Below are 27931 nucleotides of genomic sequence, written 5' to 3' on the forward strand. Positions count from 1 at the left end.
TCACTCACTCACTCATCACACGTTTCCCTTAGTATGGCTGTATGGTATGGATAATTTCGAACATCTTAATGGAGGGTTGGTCAAAAGTAAATAATTTGCCTGCCAAGGCAAAAGATATCTTACTGGACCTTCACTCAGCAACACTTCAAAAACCGTCACGTATCAAAAGCCAGGGTCGATTATATGAAGTCATATTCATAGAGAAAAATGTTTGCTTGAACTTTCTAATATCACAGTTATACAACACATATGAACTTTATTCATGCACAATGATATCGTTCACCGCGGCACAGAAGTATCTATACTCATTTCTTTTTTCATTGATTTTGTCCAATGACATTGCATCATTTTATGCACTGCAACACTTCAATCTCAGACAACATGGCGGGCAGAATGCGATCTCTTTCATCCAATAGAATCGCAGCGTTTAAGTCACTCTGGTCTGGGACAAGATGGCGGGTTGAGGTCTCCAAACACATTGAGCTCGTACAAGCAGGTTAGAGCCATGACAATGACATACACAACGAGGTAGACGACACCAAGGGGTTTGTTAAGTCGCCATCCGTTGATTGTGAGGGACACGATCAAAAAGACCACAGTTCCTAGCAAGGTCAAGGACGAGTACACAAGCCCGCTGCTGGAGATTGATAACGATTCGCCCGGGGTGACAGCGGCTGTTTGGAGTAACCATGGCAACCCCAGGCAAATAAGGATGTCGAACACGTTGCTTCCGATGGAGTTGGAGACAGCCATGTCCCCCCAGCCTGGAAATAAAAAGACGTTTACATGTCACTGACATAATAATACCTTGAGATCTGGTTTGTGAATTATTAAATTTTATATTTACAACTGTGGGATCGCGATGGGATCTCCGCGATATGATGGCCTTTTTTTCTTTTTTACTTTTTTTTTTTTGGGGGGGGGGAGGGGGGGGGGGACCATTGCAATCTCTTTAAAATGAAATATTTTACTCAGATGCAACACCTACGCGACAAGATAACGGCATTACGATGTTCACGTAACGTAAAAGGCGATAGTTTTCATTATAATAAAAAATTACGTCTAGCAGACCCGATATGCAGCAGGAAAGCGTCATTGTGACGTTCACGTACCGTCCCTGGCGACAAAGACGCTGGACAGACAGTCGGGGACGCTGGTGCCAGCAGCGAGGATGGTGAGCCCCATGACGGTGTCGGGGATGTTAAGGGCGTCCCCTGTAGTGACGAAACAGCATAAAAAAGTGAGTACGTGACAACCCTAGCTAAAACATAATACTTTTTGTTTTTATAAGAATGTCTTGAATGTATAGTTTTGCCCTTCTGTAACAGTTGTTCATGTATACATGCGTCATGTAGCAGACAAGGAGTAGGAATGTTGTGCCTCATCTTATTTGTAGATATGATGGATGAAGTAACAAATATTCCAGAACATTCAGGTAGCTGCAGGGCCTCGTGGCGCCAGGTGAAGCGCAAGGTGAAGTGCCTGTGTTAAGAGTGAGTGAGTATGGTTTTATGCCGCTTTAAGCAATATTCCAGCAATATCACGACGGGGGACACCGGAAATGGGCTTCACACGTTGTACCCATGTCGGTAATCGAACCCGGGTCTTCGGCGTGACGAGCGAACGTTTTATCCAGAAGGCTACCCGACCGTCCCTGTGTTTAGATCAATAACGCAAACACGTCTCAATCATCCTCAGCCTTCTGCATTTGCATGGGGCCAGATTAGTTCATTTTCTCAAAAAGTATATTTATAAGTAAGTGACTGAGTATGGTTTTACGCCGCTTTTAAAATATCTAAGCAATATCACGGCGGGGGACACCAGAAATGGGCTTCACACATTGTACCCATGGGGAGAATCGAACCCCACCGCCCCTATATTCTAAAATGCCAACTGAAGTCAAGGGTAAGTTCAGTCGTCTGTCCACATGGCCCAAGCTTAACATGTTTTAGTCACGTGTTTATCTTATATTAACACAGAAATATATCTTATGATATTAATCTCTTTGGAATTAAACAGGTTATTTCGAATGGGGTAAATATTTGGATCTTAACATTGAATAACTTCTTTGCAAATGAACATAAAATGGTATTCATCACCTCTAACACCTCGGTGACAAGTTGTACATAAAGAATTTGATTAATCTACTGTCTAACATCAGATTCTACATTTTCAATAAGACTCTTGTAACGCTAACATAGATTGTAAACATAAAATGGGTTATCGTCGTGCCAAATTTGATAAAATTTGAAAAGAAAAGGAAACACCGGGCGTTTTTCATTTGAAGTTTATGTTGTTGAAATTATGGACGAAAATAGAATAAATGTTGAAGTCGATGTTTCCAGAGAGCTTGTTTGTGTAAACAGTTTTTCAGTTATTAATCTGCGCATCAGTTAAATCAGCACTGCGACAGACAAGGCCTTAGAGCTCATGTATTTCAAACCTAATTATTTAAAGGAATAGAATTTTATGATTGCCAACTTCTTTATTGTGAAGTACACGTTTAGTATATGCTTCCTCCTTCATCAGGTGAATGAATGCTATGAGGCAGATAGCATACATATGTACATGAAAGAACAACAAAAGTAATAAGATAACAAAAGGCGGAAACTTAACAAGGAAAGTCAACAGATAATTGGCGCTGATAGGTGAATAGCAATAGACAATACCCCAGATCAAGTTGACATCCATAAAATTCTCTGCCTTATGTGTATCAGTTCTAAATGCCTTTCAAAGACTATTATGTAAAGCAAAACTGTTTTGAAATGTTGTCAGGCACCGAAACGTATTTGCTGTCGTTGTCATGGTGACGGTCACCATGTTAACCATTATTACCTGCGATTGTTACCATCCACACCATGACGTAAGAGAAGGCGGCAATCCACACTATGGACAAGGTGAAGGTCAGGGGGTACGTCTTCCGCCACTTCCCGGGACGTCGACAGTCAGGCACCGTGAAGTGAAGCAGACATCGGATTGGTACCATGGCAAACCAGTAGATCCGGTGGACCACCCCATTAGGTACGGTCCAAGGAGATTCGTACTCTGAGGGAAAAGGTTGATTTTGATTTTGATTTTTGAATTTCAGGCAAAGCTTGTTCTAAAGAGAGATATCCTCCAAAATCTGACGCCAGTGTTTGGTCTAGATATTAGTCCCCTGAGTGCAACTGTTAAAGAAATAATTGTTTTCTGCTGGATTAATGACAAAAACATACTCTGAGCTGACAGATACCAGTGAACACCTTGAACACACTCGCTGGGGCTCCAAATACACCGGAGTCATAATTCTATTTCAAACCTTGAGATCGATAATAACAAAGCAAGTTAGATTTATGTTAACCGTTCAGTTGTCGTTGAAGATGTGTTTTGTATGAGACCTATTTGATTGCAAATAATCAATATTTTTTAGGTGTCAATGTAGACTTTCAACGCATTTGAACGTTCAGCCGTGCGTATGGGGCCAACCAGTGCGCTTCAATATTCACGAATACGACTCTTTTGGTAGATAAGTCCATGGTTACTATGCTTTTATTAACATTCGACTAATGAGAATCGATTTGTTGCAATATGTCATATGGTACCCAAAATCAACGTTTGGAAATTCATTGGCCTCTTTTTTCATTAATCCCCATAGCGTCCAGACTCCAATATTTACAGGCTGCCATCAAATAAATGGAATATTAAAGAACGAAGAAACCAAAACCAATGCAAACTTTATAATTTCACACCTTCCCCCGTGGGGATTTCGATCCAGTATACGAGGTTTCAGGATCAACACCTAATGTGTCTTGAGAGTCCGTTAAAATGTGTATCTCCCTCAGGATACAATTGGTCTCTGGAACCTAGCGTCCGTAATCGTCTAGTATACCCGTATAAATCCGGGCCCAGTGACGAATCCAGTTAGAATATTGCTCTTTATCATTCTATGTCCGTCGTAAGAGGCGACTGACGGGATCACGTGGTCAGACTGTCTTTGTTGATGTATATCATCGTTTCCCAATTGCGTAGATCGATGCTCATGGTGTCAATCACTAAATTGTCATGTCCAGACTCGATTATTTACAGACTGCCGTCATATAGCTTAAATATTGCTGAGTGTGGCGTTACACAACAACAACAGCAACAACAACAAAATGTTACTGTCAAAGCGACCGGTTCATGACAACGTTTGTCTGATTGGACATTAAATGCCAAAGGTGAAATATTTTATAGGTATTTAGAAATTGGATGAACATGAGGGGGAGGGGCAGGAAGTCGCCCTGAAACGTCGTTACAAACAATAAAGAAGCTGAAATCCATAAACACGTGCTTTTCATTCTTATCACCATTGTATTGTATTCTGCGCCATTCTGCTTGTAACGTGTTGGCCAGTTGTGGGCGTGGCTGTGGCGTGTTCTGACGTTGACGTACACGTCGATCGAGTTCATCCCAGAGGTGTTCGATTGGGTTGAGATCTGGAGATCTCGACGGCCAGGGCAAGACGTTGATGTTGGCATTATGGACGTTGTCTACCATGACACGAGCTGTGTGCGGTGGAGCGTTGTTCTGTTGAAACAGCTCCCTCTGGCGGTCAATGATTGGAAGAAGGTGAGGTTGAAGAATTTGATTAATGTAGCGATTCGCTGCCAAATTTCCCTGAACCACAACCAAGTCAGATCTCGTGGTGTACGATATGGCCCCCTACACCATGACACTACCGCAACCGAAATTGTCGAATTCAAGTACACAGTGTGGGGCAAAACGCTCATTTCGACGACGATAAACACGTTGTCTTCCATCTCGCCTGTGAAGAAGAAATCGTGATTCACACCCGTCTCCTGTTTCTCAAATTCCAAGGCTGTAAGGTATGGCACCAACGCAAGCGTCGCTGTCGATGAAATCTGTTGCAAAACAGGGACGATAACTTGTCTCCTTGGTCGGATTCAAGCCTCGCGAATATGGTTCCTGACAGTCTGGTCCGATATCCTCCTCAAACCAGGGATGCGTCCTGCAGGCATCGTAGCTGTGGCATGGCGATGACGTAGGTGGAACAGCCGAATGTAGCGATCCTGTGCAGGGGTGGTAACTCTTGGACGGCCGGTTCTCGGGAGGTCTGCAGTGGAATTGAACTGTGTGTATCGGTCCCAAAGGCGGCAAATGGCGCTGTGGTGGACGCTGAAATGGCGTGCAACAGAAGACTGCGGTTCCCCTCTTTGGATACGTCCTGTGGCGATGTTCCGATCGGCAGTGCTGAGTCTCGGCATTTTCGAACTTGTTGGCAATTGAATGACAAATTATTGGCTTATGCTTGCCTTTTTATAGCCACTACCACGAGTTACGAATGCCATAGCTTGCACGTGCATTTTGCTTTACTGTTTTCCTCCATGACATTTTTTAACAAGTGTGAAAACAATGATGTTTAAGACATTGCAAATCGACAATGGCTGCGTTTTGACGCACCGTTTGTCGAATATCAGGCCACCAACATTTTCCAATAACATATATCCAATTAATGTACCGGATTTTTTGTGTTGTCAGGTTCAATGAACTACATACTACCTATATGGTTCTTTTTTTGAAGAGTGTATATACCTTATTGCCCGTTTAGTTTCTTTACAGACCATCGCCAAGCACCTTGAATATACATGTGTACGGCGTTAAACAGCAAACGTACAAACAAACAGTTATGGATCGCGTGGTATGGGTCCGTGACTTGGCTGATTGTGTGTCATCAGACCCCCTTTTTTAATGACCGCCGCTATATAAACTGGGGATCAAAAGAAAGTATACCGAATCTGTTTTTTATGTATTTGAAATTTGAAAGAACTGTTCTTTAGAATTTGATTATGTCTATTTAAGCATCTCTCACACCTGCAACAGTTTCTATAAAGTGGCTGGGTAATTTTGTGTTAAAATAAATTGCTTAAATGAAGACTGGGGTAAGAAATGAATCTACATGATCGTAAAATGTACATTTGTGCCGAAAAAAAAAGTTTTCAATTTTCAAAGATAACATGTCTATGATACCCAGCAGCAGTTGTGTAGTGTATTATGCGATCTTTTTTAATTCGTAAATGTTTTAAAGCAAATAATATGTGTAAACATAATAGAAAATAGAAGTATTCTTTGAGTGCTGACTAAGCGCCAGTTCAGTACATTTTTGGATATAATATTATAAAACTTAAGATATTTTCAATTGAAAATCAAACACATGATCAAATCAACTGAGAGGTATAGTTTCTTTTGCTCCTCGCTGTAGCTGCAACATTTACGGCTTAAAAAACAATACCACGTCTCTTATAATGTGTGCTGTAATGCGGCGGAAAACAACGTTAACTCACACATTGGTACGTAATATATTGGTACTATGACTTCTGCATTTATATTTTTTGTGGAACCTTTTTCGTGGTGTTGGTCCTCGAGTGACTGGCACATGGGGTCGTCATTGAAGGCTGTTTCTGCTTCTCCGTTATTTTCCGCCTTTTTCTGCGGTGCCGCTTTTCCGCCAATCAGAGGCTGTTTTACATCCGTCTTGGGATATTTCTTCCTCCACCATTGGCGGAACTTCTCGAAGTGAACTTCCGCTCTTGTCTCCAGGGGTCGGTTGAAGTACATGATGATGATGTAGAGGGCGTACATGATCAGCATCGCCATCCCCTCGTACCTGAAACATACAGGACGAATAGTGGAGTTGTGGTAACAGTAGTAGAAGTAGTAGCAGTAGTTGTAGTGGATGTGGATGTGGTAGTAGTAACCATAGTTGTAGTATCAGTAGTAGAAGTAGTAGCTGCAGTAGTATTAGCAGTGATAGTAGTTGCAGTGGTATCAGCAATGGTAGTAGTAGTACTAGTGTAGTAGTAGTAGTAGAAAACATGGTCGTATTATTATTACTATTATTATTATTACTATTAAGTAGTAGTAGTTGAAGTTGTATGAATAACAGCTTCTTTTATTCTTTGTAGGTGATGAAGGGGCATGAAGTAGGTCTGAAACGTCGTACAAAGAAAAAAAGAAGTTGCTTTCCATAAACATGTCATGTATTCATGTTCTCCCAACTTCTAAATGTCTATCAAGGATTCAGTTGAAGTTGTAGTAGCAGCAGTTGTGGCTGTAGCGGTGGTGTTAATAGAAAAAGAGGTAGTAGTAGTAGTAGTAGTAGTAGTAGAAGAAGTAGTAGTAGCAGCAGAAGCAGCAGCAGCAGTATCATTTGCAGTAATAGTAGTGGTGGCAGTATTATTTGCAGTAGTATTAGTATTTACAGCAGCAGCAGCAGTAGTAGTAGTAGCAGTAGTGGTGGTAGTGGTAGTAGCAGTAGCAGTAGCAGTGGTAGTGGTAGTGGTAGTGGTAGTAGTAGCAGTAGTGGTAGTAGTAGTAGTAGTAGTGGTAGAAGTAGCAGTAGTGGTAGTGGTAGTGGTAGTGGTAGTGGTAGTAGTAGTGGTAGTGGTAGTGGTAGTAGTAGTGGTAGTGGTAGTGGTAGAAGTAGTGGTAGTGGTAGTAGTAGTGGTAGTGGTAGTGGTAGTAGTAGTGGTAGTGGTAGTGGTAGAAGTAGTAGTAGTAGTAGTAGTAGTGGTAGTAGTAGTGGTAGTGGTAGTGGTAGTAGTAGTGGTAGTAGTAGTGGTAGTGGTAGTGGTAGTGGTAGAAGTAGTAGTAGTAGTAGTAGTAGTGGTAGTAGTAGTGGTAGTAGTAGTGGTAGTGGTAGTAATAGTGGTAGTGGTAGTGGTAGTAGCAACAGGAAGTGTGACTCACCAGTAGACCTCGGTGTCGTTGATGACGATGACGAGGGCGAGTACAGACAGGAGGTAGAACCCGGTGTCTCTGATGACCGGCCACCAGGTGAGATGGATCACCTACAACAGACAGGGGCATAAGGGGCGTCAACAGTTACACACACAAGGTCTACATTCTCACAACAAAAAACAACACGACAGAGATAAATGTTGTCTCAGCCGTCCGATGTTTGGTGTACTAACCACAAACAAAACTTAACGACCACATGATTCTTTCATATTTCAGTCGTCTAAGGCGCCGCGATTCGCTGTGCAGAGTTGCGTCCCTTGGGCATGCCAGATAACCTATGATTGTGCGTTCGAATCCCGGTTCGCCCCGATTATGTTTCTAGGTTTGTCAGCACCATACCCGTTAATTGGGTGAAAAGTTAACGCGGCATCGGCTATATTTCAACTTTAACCATTAAACTATTTCATCGATAGCCCAGACCCTTTTAGATATGCATAAACTTAAAAAGGTATGCCATATACCCCACGATGCCAAAACGGGTACTCCTAAAGCTTATGTGTACAACTGACGTTATGCCAAAATGTTTCCCACTATTTTTAAATTGATTTCAATACCTTCCAAGGACGTGAATTAGTAATGGGACCTTTTCAGTAGGAAGAGCTTTTCATTTGACAACAATAATACATAACATGTTCCAAACTCTAAACCATACTTAAACCATAATTACTTAATAAAAGTTTCATGCTGAACGGGTTATGCTCTGGAAACGTCACGTGACAAACATACGGAACCCGGTTCTAAATTTCCTTCTTTTTTTTCTTTTTTTTTTTTTGGGGGGGGGGGGGGGGTTAACGGCATGTCTTTTAATGTGAGGGAGGACTAGTTGAATACAGTTCTAGCAAACTGAATATTCCAGCCACACCATGACCCTGGGCACTAAGAACTGGCTTCACACATTGTTTTGTTTGTTTGTTTGTTTACCGCCGCACTCAACAATATTCCAGCTATATGACGGTGGTCTGTAAATAGTCTGGACCAGACAATCCAGTGATTGACATCATGAACATCGATCCACGCAGTTGGGATCAATGACATGCTTCACACATTGGGGAGATCAAACCGGGCGTTCGGCGTGACGAGCCAGTTTGTAATATTAGTAGACTAACATAGACCAACACAGGAGTGTTCATATGTCGAATATGGATTAGTCACTTTGCGACCAACAATTTAATATTCTAGGGGTGGGGAGGGGTTGTGGATGGGATTTTGTATCGACATTAGATATTTTATTATGAGTTGAATACGGTAAGAGTTTACCTGCCGCAGCCAGACACATTGCACGTGAATGTGGTGTCACGAAGTCACGTGAGCAAGGTGACGTGTAGTGTTCACTGACTGTGTTGAACCATTCGAGGTCTTCGCATTACACAGGCGAGCAGATTTGACATCTTGCTAAATATTGGCTCAAGAATTTGAGCTCACAAAGTATTGGAGTGTTTAGCCGATGGGCAAAGTTGAGCCGTAGGACAGATCCTTTTATTTGAGTGGTACGATGCGTTAGGTGTGATATGGGAAGTTGCTGGTAAAGTTACAATTGGCATCCAAAACTGAGCCAAGGAAAACGGAAGACTGAGTGAGTGAGTCATTATGGTTTCACGCCGCTTTTAGCAATATTCCAGCAATATCACGGCGGGGGACACCAGAAATGGGCTCCACACATTCTACCCATGTCGGGAATCGAACCCGGGTCTTCGGCGTGACGAGCGAACCGTTTAACCACTAAGCTACCCCACCGCCCCTAAAAACGGATGAAAAAGCAGTCACAGAGGGAGAGTATTTTAAGATAAATTTATTATGGTTATAATTTCAAACATTTCTGAATAACAACTGCAAAACTTGTTACATCATTTTTGCTTTGGCCACAATTTTATTTGGAATTGTATATTTCAGGTTACTGAAAACGGACGCGGTTTTGACAGATTCGTGGATTCGACTTGAAAGACTGTTTACGAGTTTGACGAGTGTATTTATTTGTGATTGTTACTAAACCTGCTCGCTTGTCAGCTGCGGTAGGCCTAACCCTTGAGATGCGTATGTTGTACATGGTAAATATTTTATGTTCGTTTGAACGAAGCGAATAAGAACATGATATCAAAATGTCGGCCCTTGTCTCCCACGACGTTCATCTAGGTTCATCCGAGGTGACTACCTTTCTGTCAACCTGGGTTGACTGGATTCAACCTGTGGTCAATCAAGGATAACAGGACAGTACCCGAAATAAAATGCAACCTTAGATACAATTCAACGTGGCTTCCAGGAGAAGAAGAAACACAATATCCATGTGTAATGCTCCAACACATGAGAGGCTACAGGTGTTCCTTGATTGACAAAGCTGCCATTGTACCTGAGGTACATAATGCATGTGAAACGAGAAAGTTCAAAATAACGCGCAGAACATCAATCGGAGAGTAAAGTCATGATCAAGGTGCAGTATTAATGGCCATAATGAAACTCATTGGCTTTAACTGTGGCGTTAAGTTATACACGACTTAACTTCATTGAAGTATTATGTAAATCGATGATTGACATGAGCCAAATGGTCACACATGATTAACTTGGGTGACAGCTTGGTCAATGGGTTCACCACGGTCGACAATGGTTGTGAAATCGAACGTAAGTACTGGTCCTCCGTTTGTTTCAGAAGGCCATAACAGCCATATCATATGGAAACGTATTCGTGCCACAGTCTAAAAAAAATTATAATCTGCGTAGATAATACTTTCATCTACGCGAATGATACCTACATATACGTAGATATAATAATAACATCTACGTAGATGATACTTTCATCTCCGTATGTAATATTATAATCGTACTTATCATTACTCAGACAGTGTACCCGTGAATATCCGGGGTAGAATTGGTCTTCAGCAACCCATGCTTGCCGTAAGAGGCGACTAACGGGATCGGGTGGTCGGGCTCACTGACTTGGTTGATGCATGTCATCGATTGTTTGGTCCAGACTCGATTATTTACCGACCGCCGTCATATAGCTGGAATATTGGTGAGAGCGGCGTTAAACAATAAACAAACAAACAAACAGTGATGTTGTCTTGTGCAGTTGCGACCCTAGTTGGATACAAACATTCATATTTTTAATAAAGGTGATTACTGAATTGCTGTTAATTTAATTAAATGTTTGGGAGCATGTGGGATTGTTTTTTTAACGTGTCAATCTATTAGCGCTAAAATAAAAACACAAACTGCAGAATTGTACCTTCAGTGTCTTATAGGATGATGACGAGTATTGGTTTGATATAGGTTTATAGTTTGAGTGATTCTCATGATCATCGCTTAATGTTCACGTTTTATCTCTTAAACCTAATTTCCGTTATGGAGTGAGTGAGTGAGTATGGTTTTACGCCGCTTTTAGCAATATTCCAGCAATATCACGGCGGGGGACACCTGAAATGGGCTTCACACATTGTACCCATGTCGGGAATCGAACCCGGGTCTTCGGCGTGACGAGCGAACGCTTTAACCACTAGGCTACCCGACCGCTCTTCCGTTATGGAGAAATCCTGAGGATCAACATATTCCTCCGGCTTTACCATGATCTGGTTGATAAATACTTTCGCTAAAATGTTGAATAATGACCTATAGCTGTTTATTTGTTTGTAGTTTGGAGAACAGTTTATGAGAGAGTGTGGCGTGTGTCATTCTCCAGTAACTTCGATCGAAGATAATACCTCAGTAAAGACATGTCAAGGTAGAAAGTCAAACAAATTGGCCATTAATAATCAAGCCAGTGGTTATATATCTAACCCGACCCGGAAGTAGTGTTGATTACTCGAGAAAATATTGATACCTGGATGAAAGTATCTCCTACGTTGATGGTGTTTTTAGTCTCTGGCACTAATACGCTTCCATAATATCACATTTTTCTTTCTTGTAAAATAAGTATATAGATTACTACAAGAATGCCTGTCAGATACCATTTATCTTACAACTCGTTAGATACGTTTTGAAACAACAAGTTGTAAGATAAATGGCATCTGACAGGCACAAGTGCAGTAATCTGTTTCTTACACACCCTAAAATAGCACGGTGGGACACCTTTTTAGCATCGAATCGATACATTTTGTCTGTTCTCATGATCGCAGTGGCGCATTGATACATAACACAATGGTCATGAGTGATTTTCATTCGACGTACTGCTTATGATGTAACCCTACAGCTAAACCTAAAAACGTTCCGCCATCTGTGGATTATCAAGGCGATGATGATAGTAAACAATTAGATAGGATCAAAGAACCCGCATGATGCCGAGTTAAAAAAAATCACCTCAAAGAATTTACCAAATATGTACAACAATGTTTACTACCGTATGACATCACTGCCGGTGACCGACTTCTACAAAATGGCGTGTTCACTTACACCAGTACGCGGGATCTTCAGAGGAGGATTTTCGTTGATTGACGGATGGTATTTACATAAATGTGCCATGTAAAAGAAAAAAGGTTGATTATGAAATGTCTGTCTCTGAAGAAACTGTAAAAGCTTCAAAAAGTAAAGATTGTAAATTAATTTGGAAAACAATTAAGAAATATTGCTACAGACGTGAGTTGGGATCGTCATCCATCACTGCTGATGATTGGTATGTCTACTTCAGAGAACTTTTAAATCCGCAAGTAAAACCAAATCACTCTTTTGATAAAGATGTCGCAGATTTCCTAGAAAACCATTTTACTGTAGACTGTGATGACTGTAGAAACTGCGATGAACTGATCAGTGGGGAAATATCAGACCGTAAAATAATATATGCTATACAGCATTTGAAAACTGGAAACCTGTTCCCTATTGTTACCCTTCTATAAAGGTCTTTTTAACCATATTCTTGAGGCAGGTCAATTCCCGGAATCATGGAATCTTGGACTTATTGTCCCATTACATAAATCCGGCTCGAAGGATAAGGCAAATTACTACAGAGGCATTGCCATGTTAGACATTATAAGTAAAATATTCATATCAATTATTGAATCTCGAATAAATTTTCGGGTCTCCGCACAACAGATACTGTCAGAATGCCAAGCAGGGGTTAGAGAAGATTACTCAACGACTGATCACATATTTACTTTATATTCACTGACACATAAATATTTTTGAAAGAAGCGTGGAAAATTTTACTGTACTTTTGTTGACTTCAAAAAAGCATTTGACACCGTGGATCGAAATAAACTTTTATATACGTTGCTCGTTAAAGGTATACATGGTAAGATAAGTACACTACTAAGAAGTATATATATAAATGTAAAAGCAGATGTAAGATGCAGTAAAAATACTATGACTGATGTATTCAATGCAAGTGCAGGTGTAAGACAGGTATGTATATTATCACCACTCCTCTTTATCGTGTACATTGACGAACTTGTGAAGGATATCGTGAACGCTGATTGTAGTGGAATTTTTGTAGACGAAGTTGTACAGGCATAATCGATTTTACTATTTACGGATGATGTTGTAGTAATTGCAGATTGTGGTCTAAATTTACAGTAAAGATAGATGTTCTTTATAAATATTGTGCTAAGTGGGGAGTATCTGTAAATTCTAACAAAACTAAAGTTGTTGTTTTCAAGAAAGGGGGAAAGATACCTAAACATGAGGAATGGTTCTTCGGTCCAGAAAGACTAGAAGTAGTATCATACTTGATTCTAAATTGTAGGAGGAATTCAGGGGTGCATGTTTCGCAGCTGAGTTTGAAATGTACGTAAACTTATAGGCGTTTCATAACCCGCATACGTGAAACGTGATTTTTGTCAACACTATCCAATATGGCGGAAAGTGCACTTCGGTGTTCGTGTTTTGGTATTTTCCAAAACATTCTAAACGATTCCAGGCTCCGCGGCGGCATTTCAGAATTATCATTGGTGTTTTGGTGAAAAACAGATTCCCGTGATCACTAATGTGCTGTTTTTTAAATTCAATCCTTCGACTAAATATCCGATATTTAGATTTCAAAACACACAGTAATTTTGCTTTGCCTAAAATGACAGTGGATGCTATCACAGAATTCAACACTTTTAGTGTGCGTGATGTATTTCGAATTTTAGCCGACTTCGAAGTGAGGGTTGAAGAGAAGAGACATATATATCGTCGGATCATATGTTTTCGGGCATCAAATGTTTTCAGACGGCCATGTTTATCGCGAATTACCCCCGCTATAACGAGGGTTGTGGTGTAAACAGACATTGTAAAAACTCAGATGATGGCTTGAATTTAAGATAAAGCTGTCTTTGATCAAGAATGAGATGTTTTACGGTTCTTGTGATTAGCGAATGTTTCTTAAGCGTCCGATAACCCATTACACAGGAATGTATCTATTTATACTCTAAAAACATTACGTTAGACGCCGGTGGACATTCGACTGAAGCACGTGCAACTTATCAATAACTTACGATCTGGAAAGTAGTCCGTCATAATCTGACCTCAGGTCATCACCATGGAGTATCACTGGCCTGGAAGTTGATCTCACACACATGTTTGATACCAGTTATCTCAAATGGGTTTCACACCCACAGGTGTGTAAGAAACTAAAATATGGGCTTCTGTAATTTGCCGAGTAAATGCCCGCGTTATAACAAATAACATTTTGACCTATACAGATGCAGCTATCACGCGGTGAATCAAGGCTGCCGGTGTTACGATCTCATTCGTGACCAACTCGTGTTATTCCGGGACAAGCCGAATAGCGACTCGTGCCCCTCTCGTGGCCATTTTTGCGACCGGGATCCGTCTTAGCGCAAACGGGCATACCTAAAACAATTGTCAACTCGTTGCGTAAGGGTTTACATATATTTCCCCATATATTATATATATTTCAGATGCAATTTAAAGCACATCGGGACGTGCGGAATTATACAGTATGATTGAACACATTTAAATGTGTCTTGGGTATAATTTTAGATGCAAGACATATGTCAAATCAAAAATTATTTCTGAGGGATTATTTGACAAAGAACTCGAAATCATACGCGCATTCTGATTGGTTTGTCGTATTTTCGCACACAACATTCATCGATAGGGGGACGAGTCTTCTTGCAGGTTACGGAAAGGGGCGAGTGGTGACGAATGTTACGATCCATACATATATTTTATGGCCGTTTCATTGGGAATATTTCTCAACTGTCGGACAAAAAAGAGGATTGCCATGTATGATACTTGAAAACGGATGATGATATTGTTGATACTCTCCTTATGCTGACCCCAAGTGATGAACTCAGTGGCCAAATAATTTCAGCATTGGCCAGATTTGTATGTACTGTCTACTATCCAAAAGGCCTCTCTGTGACAGATATTCCAGAGCTCAGATGGAATCTCCTCTGCAAACATATGGCAGAGAGTGACAAGCAATCACCAACACGCCGTAAAAGGCGACTATGGTTGTCGTAAAAAGGCGACTATGGTTGTCGTAAAAAGGCGACTATGGTTGTCGTAAAAAGGCGACTATGGTTGTCGTAACAGTAGACTATGGTTGTCGTAAAAGGCGACTAACGGGATCGGGTGGTCAGGCTCGCTGACTTGGTTGATACATGTCACCAATCCCAATTGCGTGGGTCGATGCTCATGATGTCAATCACTGGATTGTCTGGTGCAGGCTTGATTATTTTTTAAGACCGCCGTTATATAGCTGGAATATTGCTGAGTGCGGCGTTAAACAACAAACAAACAAACAAACAAACAAACAAACAAACACTGGGTGCTCTAAAGCAGCATATTCTGAGGGTTCATATTCAAGCGTATGTGTGGGGTCAAACCAATTTGGCCCATCAGATCCAATTAGATCCACTGGAAACGTGGATTCCATAAGGACAAAGATAACCGGATCAAACCAGCAACAATGGATGTTCTCCCAGCCCCAAAGCTATTATTGAGATGGTGAGGTGTCAGTGTAGGAAAGACTGTTTGACCCAAAGATGTACATGTCGATCAAACAACTTGTCATGTACAGAACTCTGCCTCTGCACCTCAGTGTGTGAGAACGACGATGATTGAGTGAGTGAGTTAGAATGGTTTTACGCCGCTTCTAGCAATATTCCAGCAATATCACGGCGGGGGACACCAGAAATGGGCTTCACACATTGTACCCATGTCGGGAATCGAACCCGGGTCTTCGACGTGACGAGCGAACGCTTAAACCACTAGGCTACCCGACCGCCCGAGAACGACGATGACGCAAATATGTCAACTAATGATGGTGATGACAGCAATGACATGTTTGATGACTCTCTGTGAATATGACGTCAAGATACATATCACGAATTGTGATTTTATTATTCAAGACTTCAAGGGACCCTTTTGGTGTAATTTGACTATGACAATTCTATTTGACATTTTGAAAATTTAAATGCCAAGGCATGGATACAGATGGCTCTTTTGTTAGAACTCTTATGTTGCTGAGTTGCTGGAGAAACATATAACCATAGGTAATTATTGGATATATGACAGTTTTTAAGTGGTCATATTATAATTAAGGTACAATATATTCTTTAACAATTTTACTTTGTGATAGACAGTTGTAACGTGTATAGGATTCCATCCACACTACTGATAATATTGCAAATTCCAACTAAGATATTAGAAAAGTTGAGGTAGTTATTTGTTAAGAATGTTAAATCATTACCTTAAGCATGTCTTTATTACATATGAGTAGGCATAGTATCACATATAAACAATCAAATGACAAAACAAATACCTCAGAAACCTTAGACTTGACAAATAAGGGCAAAAATGGCCGCCATCTTGAAATCCAAGATGGCCGCCAAATTAATGATGGGAAAATTTGGAAACATTGGTTTTCATCATCTGTACATTGAAAGCTTTCAGAATATCTCCAATTGTTTACAAAAGAACAGGAGGAACTGGACTAGTGGTTAAAAATGAACTATACAAGAAATGAATATTCGATGGTGAATGTATTTGATACCAGTATCACGTTTTGGACCTTAAGTTTGCAGTGTTTCGGCGACTATTCTCAGAGTTGTAACGTTTTCATAACGTTCGTAATATCTTGGTCAATTCCAATTTTCAAGTGCATACTTTCTTTTGCCCGACAGGTTAGGTTCTGTTGCCATGGCTGCATTTCACACCACCATCACTAACTGTGCGGCTCACTGTTTATTGCTGTTTTGTTTGTTTGTTGTGTTTGTTGTAGCAATATCCCAGCTATATAACGGCGGTCTGTAAATGATAGAGTCTGGACCAGACAATCGAGTGATTGACATCATGAGCATCCATCCACGCAATTGGGATACGATGACATGCATCAACCAAGTCAGTGAGGCTGACCGCCCAATCCCGTTAGTCACCTCTTACGACAAGCATGGGTTGCAGAAGACCTATTCTCTACCCGGATCTTCACGGGTCGTTTATGGCTGTACAGTATGATAATGATAATAAAAAACAGTTTTCTCATGACATTTAACAATTCGATAAAGGCTTTGATTTTGAATGTAGTTCTATGCCAAACTCGTATTCAGAAGCACCAATTTGATTGGTTGTTCATTTTAGGCTCATGCACGAGAAAAGGTAACGACACTTCCAAAACGAGGCTAAGGTGGGAATGGGTCGAGGGTATTGATAAAAAAGAATGGAGTGTGATACACTGGATAATGGAAGACGAAGAACGCCATTCGTCTTGAACCGAGTGTTCACGAAGTGGAGACCACAGGATAAGTGGGTGAGTATGATTTCAGCAATACCTTAGCAATGTCCATTTAGGGAATCCAACCCGGTTTTCGCGCGACGGATGAGCGGTCAAGCCTACGGATGTGTTGGACAATTTACGATATTAAGATAAATAAAGATAAATAAACATGAGCTTCAACAGTTATGCTTCATTAATTTGAGGGCACGTGTGCTCCTGTCCTTTTCGACGCATCATTTCGCTGTGCTGAGTTGCGTTAAGGCGTGCCATTATAATGATTATTGGTTCGCCAGCACCATACCCGTGCTCGTGGGTTTCACCGACGTAGTAAATGCCTAAGACCTGCATCACTTCGGGCTTTCCTCCCACATCAAGCTGACACGCCGCGATACAACTGGAATACTGTTCACAACAACGTCAAACCTCACTCCATACACTACTTCCGTCTCCTAAACTCAGTACAAAGCCTCCTGTGTAAGCGCTACCTACCATACCGGCCAGGAGCCCGCAGACACCAATAATGAACAGCAAGTTGAAGACTGCCGACCCCACAATGGTGCCAACACCGACGTCACTTTTGGCGAAGAATACACCTGAAATGACAAAAAAAACATTGCTTTAATTCCCCACTTGCCTGCTTTGTTCGTTTGTTGTTTAACGCCTCACTCAGCAATATTATAGCTATTTGACAGCGGTCTGTAAACAATCGAGTCTGGATCAGACGATCTAGTGATTGATATTATGAGCAACGACCGGGGTACGACGACACGCTTTCAACCAGTCCCCAGGATCCGGGGTAGAATAGGTCGTCGGCAGCCCATGCTTGCGGTAAAAGGCGACTATGCTTGTCGTAAGAGGCGACTAACGGGATCGGGTGGTCAAGCTCGCTGACTTGGTTGATGCATGTTATCGTATTACAAATGTGCAGAACGATGCTCATGATATCAATCACTGGCTTGTCTGCTACAAACTCGATCATTCACAGACTGCCGTCACATAACGGGAATATTGCTGAGTGCGGCAATTAACAACAAACACACAAACAACATTCCACTAGCAACACTTTCTTCAACAAAACGTTTATGGTCAGATTAAAAAAATCGATAATATCATTGAGATTTGGAAATGTCAAACAAACTTATCACTAAGTGAAAATGACCCATGAAGATCCGGGGTAGAATAGGTCTTCAGCAACCCATGCTTGCCGTAAAAAGCGACTATGCTTGACGTAAGAGGCGGCTAACGGGATCGGGTGGTCAGGCTCGGTGACTTGGTTGATGCATGTCATCAACGCTCTCCGTGCGGATGCTCTACCACTAGACCACGGAGGCGATCTGATTCATGGTAACCATAGCGGTAACTATTGAATCATGCATCGCATGCTTATGGAATTTGGGGGTGGATTTGGCGCATAATAAATAAGCACATTGTTCGTATTAATGTTGCGACTGACCGATGACTGACGTGAAGAGCTCTGGGGCGGAACTCCCTGCGGCCATGAATGTGGCCCCCGCCACGTCTTCTTGCAGACCCAGATCTGGGGACAGAAGCACTCGACCTTAGATACAGTGCAGTTACAAAAGTCTGTCTCTTCTATTGTCTACAAATCAAAACACTTTTATACAGCATAACCTTAAAACCTTAGGGGGCACGGGTGGTCCAGTCGTCTAAGGCGCCGCGATTCGCTGTGCAGACTTGCGTCCCTTGGGCATGCCAGAAACCTATGATTGTGACTTCGAATCCCGGTTCGCCCCGATTATGTTTCTAGGTTTGTCAGCACCATACCCGTGCTCGTGGGTTTCTCCGAAGTGGTAAACGTCTGAGACCTGCATCACTTCGGGCTTTCCTCCCACATTAAGCTGACACGCCGCGATATAACTGGAATACTGTTAAAAGCGGCGTTAAATCCAACTCTTTCACTTAAAACCTTACCTGCATCTAAGTACACATTTTATCATTCGAAAGTAGACTTTGAATAACAACTGGTTATTTCACTTACATGCAAAACGCGCGTGCATGCGTATGTGCTTATACTTGCCGGACTGGTGCCGCTTTTATAGTGCGAGCCCACTGTGGTACCATGCCTCATTTTATCATGTATACCCCATCCAGACACAGTGTCTGGCCGACCAGGCCTTTGTTTTATCCCTTTAACGCTGAACGCCAGGCAGGGTAACAACAAATACCATTTTTCAACGTCTTTTGGTATGACGCGGCCGGGGATCGAACCACCGACCTTCCGCTTTCCTTTGAACCACGGAGGCGGTCTGCATATATTTAACCACCTTAAGAGCAGCATCCATGTTGTTGTCATTACTTAACATGTATTTCGAATCATATCATGTGCTTTAAACAAATTATATATAAGGAATGACAAAAATGCCTTCTTGACCTGATTACAATGTCACCTACTCTCACAGATGAGCTCCAGCGAGGCGACGAAGTAGTCGTCACAGATGATGGCGAGAGACGCGAAGAGATAAATGGCAATAAAAAGATGGAGCACAAAGCCGCCATCTTGAGTTTGCTCCAACGTAAAGAAGTTCCCAAAGAAATTGTCCACCGATCTCGGAGTGCAGTTTCTTTCCTCTGTAAGTGAAAGAAAATATTCTGATCATTTAAACGAGACGGTAGATTGGGTAGTTTCATCTGTCACGTGACTTCAGAGTGAAGAAATGCTGTTTTCGAGACGCAGCCATCAAGTGGAGAGTGCATCCCATTTTGAAACATTTCACACATTTATACACTGGAAACTCTCAAGGGTGATCGTGTATACTCCATGTTATATCACAACATTATAAATTACTTCATCAAATAACTCTTTGGTGCTGTGCTTTCTACAAAATAATACGACTACAATACGGTTTTTTCACTTCCATTAGTTTTACATGTTTTCAGCTTGTGGTCATAAAATACGCCCCTCATTTAAAAAAAGCTGTATACAAGCTGTTAACGTTGTCAGTATTATTCCAGCTGTTCCGAAAATAAGCATATGTCAGATGTCAACCTAATACATACTAATCACAAATAGAATAGTTGGCAATTCATTCATTCAGGGGGCACGGGTGGCCCAGTCGTTTTAGGCGCCGCGATTCGCTGTGCAGAGTTCCGTCCCTTGGGCATGCCAGAAACCTATGATTGTGACTTCGAATCCTGATTCGCCCCGATTATGTTTCTAGGTTTGTCGGCACCATACCCGTGCTCGTGGGTTTCACCGAAGTGGTAAACGTCTGAGACCTGCATCACTTAGGGCTTCTCCCACATTAAGCTGACACGCCGCGATATAACTGGAATACTGTTTAAAGCGGCGCTAAACCCAGTTCATTAATTAACTAACTAATTTATTCATTCATTCATGTTTTCGAATTCATATTATATCATACTAAACCATCATCTATACCCCAACGCGTCATTATCGCGGATTCCGGGTTATAATGGGTCCTAGGCAACCGATGCTGGTCGTAAGAGGCAACCATTTTGATCGGGTGTCAGGCTCACTGGATTGTCTGGTCCAGGCTAGATTTTTTACATGCCGCCGTCATGTAGCTGGAATATTGCTGAGCGCGGCGTAAAACAACCGTTAAATCAACATTATGGAGACCTTAGACCTACCATAGCTTCACAAACATTTATACCGAATGAAAGAGTTTAATTAAACGTCGCATCGGCATTGTCTGAACAATCTAGCGTCTAATAAATACCATGTAGACGTAGGTGTAGATAATTATATACACAAACATCTTTTTTCATGGCCAGATGGTCATTATGTAAAACAAAGCATTACAAATGCACATAATTACTGCTCAACTAAATTCAAACCGCTTTAAATTTATTAACATTCTTGTTTTTTGTCTTTTGGCCTTGTTGAGTATTCAGTCGTGTCAGCAGGTGTATTAATGTTTTTTTCATCGCGTATGTAACTGTTTTCAAAGTCTCTGAAGTGGCTAACGTTACTCGGGCTTTGACACTGGCCTCACAGATTCAGTTACACACATCATCATTTAGATGATGGCCCGTGTAGATTTATGTGAGGTCATTGTTGGCCAAGGGAGGTGCTTCATCTACACACATGCACAGGAGTATGTCCAACGTGCATCAAGAGAAAAATGCATCCCATTTTTGATGCATTTCAAACATTTATACGCTTGGAATAGTTATGGGTGATTGGCTCCCTTAAGGAAAGTTAGACAGAGTTGTCTCCCCGGACAACGCTCCACTTCCGGCGCGTATAATATTCGAAACAAAACATGACAGATGATGAATACGTGACACTTGTTTATCGATAACAAGCGCTTTATTCTTGGTATCGACGATTCAGGGTTCCTACAGATGTACCGTATTGAATTATTATACATGTTCATATGTTTTACATGTGGTTAGGACCCGTGAAGATCCGGGGAAGAATCACAGGAACTCGTTATTAGTCAGTAAATAAAAATATATACCCCCTATATGTAAGTAGAGAACTACATATAGGGGGTATATATTTTTATTTACTGACCAATAACGAGTTTCTGTGGGTAGAATAGGTCTTCAGCAACCCATGCTTGCCGTTAAAGGCGACTATGCTTGTCGTAAGAGGCGACAGACGGGATCGGGTGGTCAGGCTCGCTGACTTAGTTGATGCATGTCATAGTATCCCAATTGCGTGGATCGATGCTCATGACGTCAATCACTGGATTGTCTGGACCAGACTCGATTATTTACAGACCGCCGTCATATAGCTGGAATATTGCTGAGTGCGGTGTTAAACAAGAAACAAACATATCATATAGAGCTAAATGACTGGCAGCCTCGTTGCCTTACATGCACTCTCACACACGGGATATCAACATTCTGGAATCCTCTGCAAATATATTTTAGCAAGCTATCATATATTTATAGGATAGAATAGAATTTTAAAGATATATTACCTCGTTTGCATATTTTATAAGATTTGTTTATCGCATCCACAACACTGTCCATTATATGATAAATAACGTTATTATCTGACTAATTTGATCACATCTTTTCAACAAAATAATACGCTACCAGTCGGATAATTCCAGTTCCGTTGGTAAAACATGTTAACTTCTTGTGATTACAAAGTACAGCCCTATTGCTGTATAAGCACTTGCACAGTCATGGGTATATCACGTGTCCGGAGATACGCAAATGAATAACAACACTTCTTATCCAGAAAATATTACACAGATAAATGTCGTATAACATATTCGGAAAAAGCAAAATATTTAACTTCCGCGTTCCTCCGGTAAGAATATTTACGTGTTTAAAAAAATCTTAATCGAGTGAATAATGAAGCAAGTGACTCTATAATGTGAAACATGTTAGTCTGTCATGTGAAGCAAGTGACTCTATAATGTGAAACATGTTAGTCTGTCATGTGAAGCAAGTGACTCTATAATGTGAAACATGTTAGTCTGTCATGTGAAGCAAGTGACTCTATAATGTGAAACATGTTAGTCTGTCATATCAAGCACGTGACTCTATAATGTGAAACATGTTACTCTGTCATATCAAGAAAGTGACTCTATAATGTGAAACATGTTAGTCTGTCATATCAAGAAAGTGACTCTATAATGTGAAACAGGTTAGTCTGTCATGTGAAGCAAGTGGCTCTACAATGTGAAACATGTTAGTCTGTCATGTGAAGCAAGTGACTCTATAATGTGAAACAGGTTAGTCTGTCATATCAAGCAAGTGACTCTATGATGTGAAACACGTTAGTCTGTCACGTGAAGCAAGTGACTCTATAATGTGAAACATGTTAGTCTGTCATGTGAAGCAAGTGACTCTATGATGTGAAACATGTTAGTCGGTCATATCAAGAAAGTGACTCTATAATGTGAAACATGTTAGTCTGTCATATCAAGAAAGTGCCTCTATAAAGTGAAACAGGTTAGTCTGTCATATCAAGCAAGTGACTCTATAATGTGAAACATGTTAGTCTGTCATGTGAAGGAAGTGGCTCTGTAATGTGAAACATGCTAGTCTGTCATGTGAAGCAAGTGACTCTATAATGTGAAACATGTTAGTCTGTCATGTGAAGCAAGTGTCTCTGTTACGTGAAACATGTTAGTCTGTCATGTGAAGCAAGTGACTCTATAATGTGAAACATGTTGGTCTATTATGTGAAGCAAGTGACTCTATAATGTGAAACAGGTTAGTCTGTCATATCAAGCAAGTGACTCTATGATGTGAAACATGTTAGTCTGTCACGTTAAGCAAGTGACTCTATAATGTGAAACATGTTAGTCTGTCATGTGAAGCAAGTGACTCTATGATGTGAAACTTGTTAGTCTGTCATGTGAAGCAAGTGACTCTATAATGTGAAACATGTTAGTATGTCATGTGAAGCAAGTGACTCTATAATGTGAAACATGTTAGTCTTTCATGTGAAGCAAGTGACTCTATAATGTGAAACAGATTAGTCTGTCATATCAAGCAAGTGACTCTATGATGTGAAACACGTAAGTCTGTCACGTGAAGCAAGTGACTCTATAATGTGAAACAGGTTAGTCTGTCATGTGAAGCAAGTGACTCTATGATGTGAAACATGTTAGTCGGTCATATCAAGAAAGTGACTCTATAATGTGAAACATGTTAGTCTGTCATATCAAGCAAGTGACTCTATAATGTGAAACAGATTAGTCTGTCATATCAAGCAAGTGACTCTATGATGTGAAACACGTAAGTCTGTCACGTGAAGCAAGTGACTCTATAATGTGAAACAGGTTAGTCTGTCATGTGAAGCAAGTGACTCTATGATGTGAAACATGTTAGTCGGTCATATCAAGAAAGTGACTCTATAATGTGAAACATGTTAGTCTGTCATATCAAGCAAGTGACTCTATAATGTGAAACAGATTAGTCTGTCATATCAAGCAAGTGACTCTATGATGTGAAACACGTAAGTCTGTCACGTGAAGCAAGTGACTCTATAATGTGAAACAGGTTAGTCTGTCATGTGAAGCAAGTGACTCTATAATGTGAAACATGTTAGTCTGTCATATCAAGCAAGTGACTCTATAATGTGAAACAGATTAGTCTGTCATATCAAGCAAGTGACTCTATGATGTGAAACACGTAAGTCTGTCACGTGAAGCAAGTGACTCTATAATGTGAAACAGGTTAGTCTGTCATGTGAAGGAAGTGGCTCTGTAATGTGAAACATGCTAGTCTGTCATGTGAAGCAAGTGACTCTATAATGTGAAACATGTTAGTCTGTCATGTGAAGCAAGTGTCTCTGTTACGTGAAACATGTTAGTCTGTCACGTAAAGCAAGTGACTCTATAATGTGAAACATGTTGGTCTATTATGTGAAGCAAGTGACTCTATAATGTGAAACAGGTTAGTCTGTCATGTCAAGCAAGTGACTCTATGATGTGAAACATGTTAGTCTGTCACGTGAAGCAAGTGACTCTATAATGTGAAACATGTTAGTCTGTCAAATCAAGCAAGTGACTCTATGATGTGAAACATGTTAGTCGGTCATATCAAGAAAGTGACTCTATAATGTGAAACATGTTAGTCTGTCATATCAAGAAAGTGCCTCTATAATGTGAAACAGGTTAGTCTATCATATCAAGAAAGTGCCTCTATAATGTGAAACATGTTAGTCTGTCATGTGAAGCAAGTGGATCTATAATGTGAAACATGTTAGTCTGTCATATCAAGCAAGTGACTCTATGATGTGAAACATGTTAGTCGGTCATATCAAGAAAGTGACTCTATAATGTGAAACATGTTAGTCTGTCATATCAAGAAAGTGCCTCTATAATGTGAAACAGGTTAGTCTATCATATCAAGAAAGTGCCTCTATAATGTGAAACATGTTAGTCTGTCATGTGAAGCAAGTGGATCTATAATGTGAAACATGTTAGTCCGTCATGTGAAGCAAGTGACTCTATAATGTGAAACATGTTAGTCGGTCATATCAAGCAAGTGACTCTATGATGTGAAACATGTTAGTCTGTCACGTGAAGCAAGTGACTCTATAATGTGAAACATGTTAGTCTGTCATATCAAGAAAGTGACTCTATGATGTGAAACAGGTTAGTCTGTCATATCAAGAAAGAGCCTCTATAATCTGAAACATGTTAGTCTGTCATGTGAAGCAAGTGACTCTATAATGTGAAACATGTTACACTGTCATATCAAGCAAGTGACTCTATAATGTGAAACATGTTACTCTGTCATATCAAGCAAGTGACTCTATAATGTGAAACATGTTACTCTGTCATATCAAGCAAGTGACTCTTCAATGTGAAACATGTTACTCTGTCATATCAAGCAAGTGACTCTATAATGTGAAACATGTTACTCTGTCATATCAAGCAAGTGACTCTATAATGTGAAACATGTTAGTCTGTCATATCAAACAAGTGTCTCTGTTATGTGAAACATGTTAGTCTGTCACGTGAAACAAGGGACTCTATAATGTGAAACATGTTTGTCCTGTGACTTTATCATGTGAAACGTGTTTGTCTGTCATGTAAAGCAAGTGACTATAATGTGAAACATGTTTGTCCTGTGACTTTATCATGTGAAACCTGTTTGTCTGTCATGTAAAGCAAGTGACGATAATGTGAAACATGTTTGTCCTGTGACTTTATCATGTGAAACCTGTTTGTCTGTCATGTAAAGCAAGTATATCAATTACGTAAAGCAAATAGCTCTGTTGTGGGTTATCTATCTGTTATAGGCGACTGTCAACCATGTCAGCTTCCAAGAGATGACTCATGCCATGTGTTGACATTTCCACTACACTGCCAGCTCACCTCAACTAGCAGCACGCCAGATCTCCTCAAGCCGACATTAGACACTACATCAAACTCTAAGGATAACACGGTCTACCACTACTAAATATACGAAAACCTCATGACAGATGCCTTGACATATGGCTTTTGTTAATCACTTGCTGTAAATTGCCTGGTAAGGATTCTTTGTGGACAGCTTATTAGATTCTGTGACGTATGCAGAGTTCTCCAAAAGCCAATAAACGAGACGTATTGTCATCAGACATGAGATCTCCCACTTAAGCGCTCTGGAAGCTCTGTAGGGTGTATAGTAACGATGATTCTCGAGATTGGTAACTACCCTTGATTTGCGGTATTGAGGGGATTAAGGCGACTTCATTCTGGCAGATACATATGGCAGGCACAGATTGTTTGAATAAAGTATTGAAACACGATTCGAAATATGAGATGCACTGTCTATGTGTGGGCAGAAATATAGGAAAGTACGTCAACAGATAAAAGGAAAGATGGCAATAGATAGGTGATGAAAGTGCATATTTCAAACTGGACACGCATAGAATCTCTCTCTCTCCCTCTCTCTCTCTCTCTCTCTCTCTCTCTCTCTCTCTCTCTCTCTCCCTCTGTGTGTAAATATAGATAGATAGATAGATATTTATATAATTATAATTTTATATATTGACATATACATATATATCTATACTAGTATATATAAATGAACAGATAAAGATATAAATCGAGAGAGAGAGAGAGACAGACAGACAGACAGACAGACAGACATGAGTGCAAATGTTCCTTCCTTAGGTATTGAGGGTTAGCCTGCGAGAGATGGGGCTGGTGGAGTGGAATGGACAGGAGGGGAGGGGGTGGGGGGTGGGGGTGGGGTGGGGTTGTTGTTAAGATGGAGAGAGGAATTACACAGAGAGCAACGTTTACCTTCTTCGAGGTCGGCGGCCCTTCTTACTCTGTATTCACTATATTCGTCCTCCTGTGTAATCACATCTTCTTTCTCTCCTCGTATCACGCGGACTCCAACTGTGACAGCAACACCTAAAAGATACACACACGCAACAAGTACAAGCTTGACAAGTCTACTCCTCTGTCTAGTCCGTCTAGTGAGTCTAGACCGTTCTGCAAATCTAGTCCCTCCCTCCATTGTCCGTTTCCTCTCTCAACCCATTAGTCTTGTATCAATGTATTAGAAATACACAACCCTCCGTCACATGACAGACAACCCGAATAATACACGTGGCACAGGTGGGCGAAACTATTTATCGCTTCTCATCGATGGATTCCATCGTAAGCGTCACACGCGTCAACAAATATTGTAAATGAGATTCTTTTTTAATTAGATCTTTCATCGCGTTAGTTGCGTTACTTTCGAAGGGAGGTAACTGGTGTCGAGTAGTGTATATTATTTGCTGGAATATCTGCTGATATCTAGGCAAATGTGCGGGTATTATCTTTGTAGAAACGCGTGTTTATATGTGTACACGGTGCGATAAAATCATGATCCAACCTGAGTCGGACAATGTCACAAGGCAGTAAAAATAAACAATATCTACTTTTTTTGGTAATATGTTGTTCGTATTTTAATGTTTATGGAATGTAAATAATTTCCTGTTACCGGGAAATGTTTTCCTTTTCCTTTTTTCGAGAATAATTTAATTTTGTGTTCATTATATTCATGTGAAATGCTGTATTTTTTTCAAATGAAAATTTAAACACGATTGAGTGAGTGTGTGATTGATTGATT

General features: G+C 40.7%; 1 protein-coding gene across 1 annotated transcript; it reads right to left on the bottom strand.

Annotated features, from left to right (window-relative positions):
- Window positions 1-236: 236 nt before the first annotated feature.
- Window positions 237-27427, bottom strand: LOC124131065 (sodium/potassium/calcium exchanger 3-like). Its single transcript, XM_046494150.2, has 9 exons — window positions 27112-27427; window positions 19832-20008; window positions 18873-18956; window positions 17909-18012; window positions 7726-7826; window positions 6378-6643; window positions 2836-3045; window positions 1113-1214; window positions 237-764 (listed from the first exon to the last, which is right to left on the bottom strand). Exons 1-9 carry the CDS (start codon window positions 27329-27331, stop codon window positions 433-435), a joined length of 1596 nt encoding a protein of 531 aa, XP_046350106.2. The 5' UTR covers window positions 27332-27427; the 3' UTR covers window positions 237-432.
- Window positions 27428-27931: the final 504 nt, after the last annotated feature.

This window comes from Haliotis rufescens, unplaced genomic scaffold (genome assembly GCF_023055435.1).
Source record: "Haliotis rufescens isolate VD_foot unplaced genomic scaffold, xgHalRufe1.0.p SCAF_10, whole genome shotgun sequence".
Classification (NCBI taxonomy): Eukaryota; Metazoa; Mollusca; class Gastropoda; order Lepetellida; family Haliotidae; genus Haliotis; species Haliotis rufescens.